Source organism: Nicotiana sylvestris, chromosome 11, assembly GCF_000393655.2.
Source record: "Nicotiana sylvestris chromosome 11, ASM39365v2, whole genome shotgun sequence".
Classification (NCBI taxonomy): Eukaryota; Viridiplantae; Streptophyta; class Magnoliopsida; order Solanales; family Solanaceae; genus Nicotiana; species Nicotiana sylvestris.
This window is the reverse complement of record NC_091067.1, coordinates 43,150,504-43,154,703: the sequence shown is the minus strand read 5'-3', so window position 1 is coordinate 43,154,703 and position 4,200 is coordinate 43,150,504. Positions and strand designations below refer to the sequence as shown.

General features: G+C 40.7%; 1 protein-coding gene across 1 annotated transcript; it reads left to right on the top strand.

The window, feature by feature from the left end:
- The first annotated feature begins 2,980 nt into the window (after positions 1-2,980).
- LOC138880981 (spindle pole body component 110-like) lies at positions 2,981-3,739 on the top strand. The gene has a single exon (XM_070161167.1). It carries the CDS (start codon positions 2,981-2,983, stop codon positions 3,737-3,739), a length of 759 nt encoding a protein of 252 aa, XP_070017268.1.
- Positions 3,740-4,200: the final 461 nt, after the last annotated feature.

Sequence of the window (4,200 nt, the reverse complement as noted above, 5' to 3'; positions counted from 1 at the left end):
ATGGTTCGAATCACCCCCCAGGTCCTCGAATCTTCATTTGAAGATTCGAGTCAAAACTCGATCTAACCCAACCAACCCCAGTTTCATACCAGACACTCCCCAGACCCTCCTCGTGACCAAACCATACTTGGTTTGGTCCGAATCTAACCAGGGAAACACGAATCCCAGATCTAAGTTTTTGAACTCTAGTTTTCCTGTGCATGTTCCGTCACTGGTTCAACCGAAGAGATTAAGGTCTAATGGACTTTAATCAAAGTGTTTCTCATCTGAGAAACACTTCGTTTAAAGTCCGTTCAGCCTTAAGAAAGGCCTGACCAAGTCCGAGTTAAGGTTTTGATCTTTTTGCGGTTGAGGTAAGTTTCTTTCTTTCCTTTATTGTTTTAGTCCGTTTGATTGTTTAAAAAGTCTGTTCATATTTGTTTTGATTTTATCAACTTTTGTTTGTTCACTTTACTTAAACCTCCGTGTTTGTTTAAATCCCCCCTTCCTATTCTGATAAGGCAAGTGTAATGTTTGTGTTTCGAGTTTGGACTGACTAGTTAACTCCTCGAGTGCATTTCTGTTTAGTCAGTATAACTCAAACCATGTATCGATATTGTTCAAATGCTTGATTTTTTTTGGCTACGATTGTGTATGTTAATGCTAATATAGTCGAGTCGACATGAGTCGTCAATTAGTTTCAACTGTCCGAACAATAACAAATCAACTTACTTCTGCTAAGCATGTGTTGGGTCAATTAAGAACCAGTTTTTGTTTACTTATAGCTTGTTTGAATTGATCAGTAATGTAAAAAGGATTATTTTGTTTAAAGTTCTGAAATGGAGGGCATGTGCATTGGTGCACCTCATGTGCCTTGTGCACAGCCTGTTTTCTCCTGCATAAAAGGGCTTTCAATTTTTAAATTGGTTTGACAGCATATGCTGTCAGATATATTCTGTTGCCCACACCCTACTTTAGTTTCAGAAATAATAAACATCACAAAAGGTAAGCATGCCAAGAGAATATGATGGGAACTTTCTAATACTTAAGTAGCTAAGTGGAACTGAAAAAGGGCAGCACATGGGAGGGGTTATTTGATTAATCCAACAGGCTGATAAAGGGCTGAGGTTGAGGCTTATAAAAGGAGGATGGACATACACCAAGAGAGAAAAAGAAAACACACACACACTGTGAAGATAGAAAGAAAAGAGAGAGTTGACAAGAATAGAAAGAGAGCAAGAAAGAGAGAAAACAGACTAAGAAATCAGAAATTTGGTCTTGTTTGTCTGAAGTTCATTTATTGTCAATACGTTAGGCAGTGTTCTTTCTTCAATCGAGATTATTGTTAGTGTTCTGCTGCATTGGTATATTCCGGAATTGGACTGTCTGGAGTATCGCACTGTGTGCTGTTTCATCGAGTTGTTCTCCTTCAACTCTAGTTCCATCTCGCAACAGAATCCTTTCTGTTGTGCTGTTCTGATTGTTGCTGCTATCTTGCTCGCTATTGCTGCTGCATTTTGTCCTGCTGCTACTGTTAATTCTGCCTTTTGGCTGCTGCTGATTCCCATCTTCTTCTCCTTCTCCTTTGCACTTTCAGCATTTTCAGGTACACATTTCAAGTCCCATATTGATGTAATTGGAACAGTCTGAAAGCATGAAATGAAAAAGGTTGAAGAAGTTCAAGCATTTGCTGTAATATTCATAGTACATTAACAGGCCTTGTGGAAATTGATTTAGCTTATGTTTCAATAGTTCAAAAGAGTATACTGATAGCCGACTGAGTTTCACCCTTTTTGTATTTGGGCTCGATAATTGTCTGTTTAGTATAAGTATGCATATTTCGACTTTACACAATACCATTTTCTGTTTCATTTAGTTTTTTTAAGACTAGCCCATATAAGTTTGGTTAAGCTCAATACAAGAAATGCTCGGATTAAACGTTGTATTTCGCTAACTCGTATATGATAAATTAAAGCATTTTACTTCGCCAGTTATCCTTTAACCCAGTTCAAATAAGTTCAGTTAAGTTCAAATTAAGAAATGTTCGGATTAAGTATTGCATTTCATCTTATCTCATATGTAATCTTTTATTCGACCAAATCATTTTCGTAAAAGGCATGACGTCCTTTTTACCTTAAAAGTAATCAATCAAAATTGACAGGAGTTTGGTTTAAGCTGAAGTATATACTTCAATTAGCACACACACTTTCTTTTCTTCTATCTCTGGAAATAAAAATAATAGAAATGTAGTCACTGTAGGATACCCTTCTAAAAATAATAAGACAAGCCTCGCCAAATAAAAAAAAAACAATTGCGGGGCCCTCAACAACTGACGATAATTATTTAGAATTCAAGATAGGCCATTTAATAAACTTCATGGCCTCCTACAAAGATAATAACGCGTTAGGTTCTGTTGGCGCGGTTTAATTAAATCACATTCTTAAATTCGGGTGCACATTGATGTGACCCAAATCCAAATCTCAACGAAGTCCAAATGTGTCGACAATCACGGGTGCATTGATTGTGACGTGGTTCGAGACGCATTTTCACGACGTTGCAATTCTGTAAAATAAATGATAATAACAAAAGCGGTTAAAACTTAATAAAAGCACATAAGTTACAACATGTATTTAAATCAGATATTTAGCTATTATAACAATTTAAGCGACCGTGCTAGAACCACGGGATTCGAGGGTGCCTAACACCTTCCCTCGGGTCAACAGAATTCCTTGCTTAGAATTTCTGGTTCGCAGACTTCATTTGGAAAAGTCGAAAATCTCCTCGATTTGGGATTCAAGATAAACCGGTGACTTGGGACACCAAAAGCCAAACCTTTTCCCAAGTGGCGACTCTGAATTAAATAAATAATCCCATTTCGAATATTTGTCACTTAAATTGGAAAAACTCCCCGCGCATCTTAACCCTTCGGGGCGGGCGCGCAAAAAGGAGGTGTGACAGTCGCTATTGCGACAGATGTCGTGAGTTGCATGAACGGCTGAGGATGAATCCCCATAATCGTGCTCTGGGCGAGGAGTTGGAAAAGGGGGACCAGGAATTGATGCAGATGATCCGTAGCAAGAGCGAGCTTGAGGAACAACTCCGCGTCAAGGATGAGGAGCTCGAATTGGGTAAGGGGGTCGCTGCAGAGTGTGAGTATTTGCAGGGTAAGTTGAGGTCAATGCAGTCGGAGATGGACCAGAACTTGGTCCAAGTCAAGAAGATGAGAGCAGAGTGGAGAGGGAAGTTGACCGCGATGGAGAGCAAGGTTGCTGGTTTAGAAAGCACTGAGAGGGCCTGGTCTGAGGCTCTAGCAAGGGCGGCGGCCCTGGACGATACCATCCGCGTACTCCAGTCTGAGCAAGAATCGGAGAGGGCGACAACTACTCTTATGAAGGCGAGGCTCGAGGAGCGGATCAGCATGATTGATCAGGAGGCTTCGGTCCTGGGAGATCGAGTCATGGCCCTGGAGGCAAAGAATGAGCGACTAAAGGCTCAGATTGAATCGTCTCCTGCTTCCATTCCCCACCAAGTGCATGAGATCTGGGTTTATGCCAAGGCCCTACGGGACATATATAAGAGTTTGTGGGAAGCAGGCACCGTGGCTGAGGCTTCTTATAAGGAAGCACAAGCGAAAGCTCGTGAGGCTCGCATCAATTTTGGATACAACGTAGCGACAAACGAAGCTAATAGGGGTGCAGATGGTGATGATGATGAACCTTGTAGAGACGGTGATGATGACGGCGGTGATGACGTCGAATGAAGGATGTTGCACTTTGTTTTTGTTTTTATTTCGTTTGTTGGTTGACGTCTGTTCATTTCGGTTTCTCTTTCTTCTCTTTTTTTTTTAATTTGTTGGCCTGAGCCATATGTAAGCGGTGGTAGCCCGCAGTTATGACTTTGCATAAATAAAGAGTTTTCTTCTTCGCTGTTTGTCTTGTACTTCAATTTTTATTCTAACTATTTGTGACCCTGGCGCAAACAGGGGCTCGCCCAACAAGTCCTAGTTTTTCTTTTACTTTTCGGTGAAGGAGCTTGGCCTTAAAGGGTGTTATTTCGAACTTATCGAAATTATAGCCCGTCATGGTTCGAGCGAGGTAGAACCTCTCTTTTTCTTTGATGGCGAAGTCCTTTGTCCTTAAAGGGTGTTATTTCAAACTTATCGAAATAACAGCCCGTCGCGGTTCGAACAAGGTCGAACCTCTCTTTTTCTTTGATTGCGAA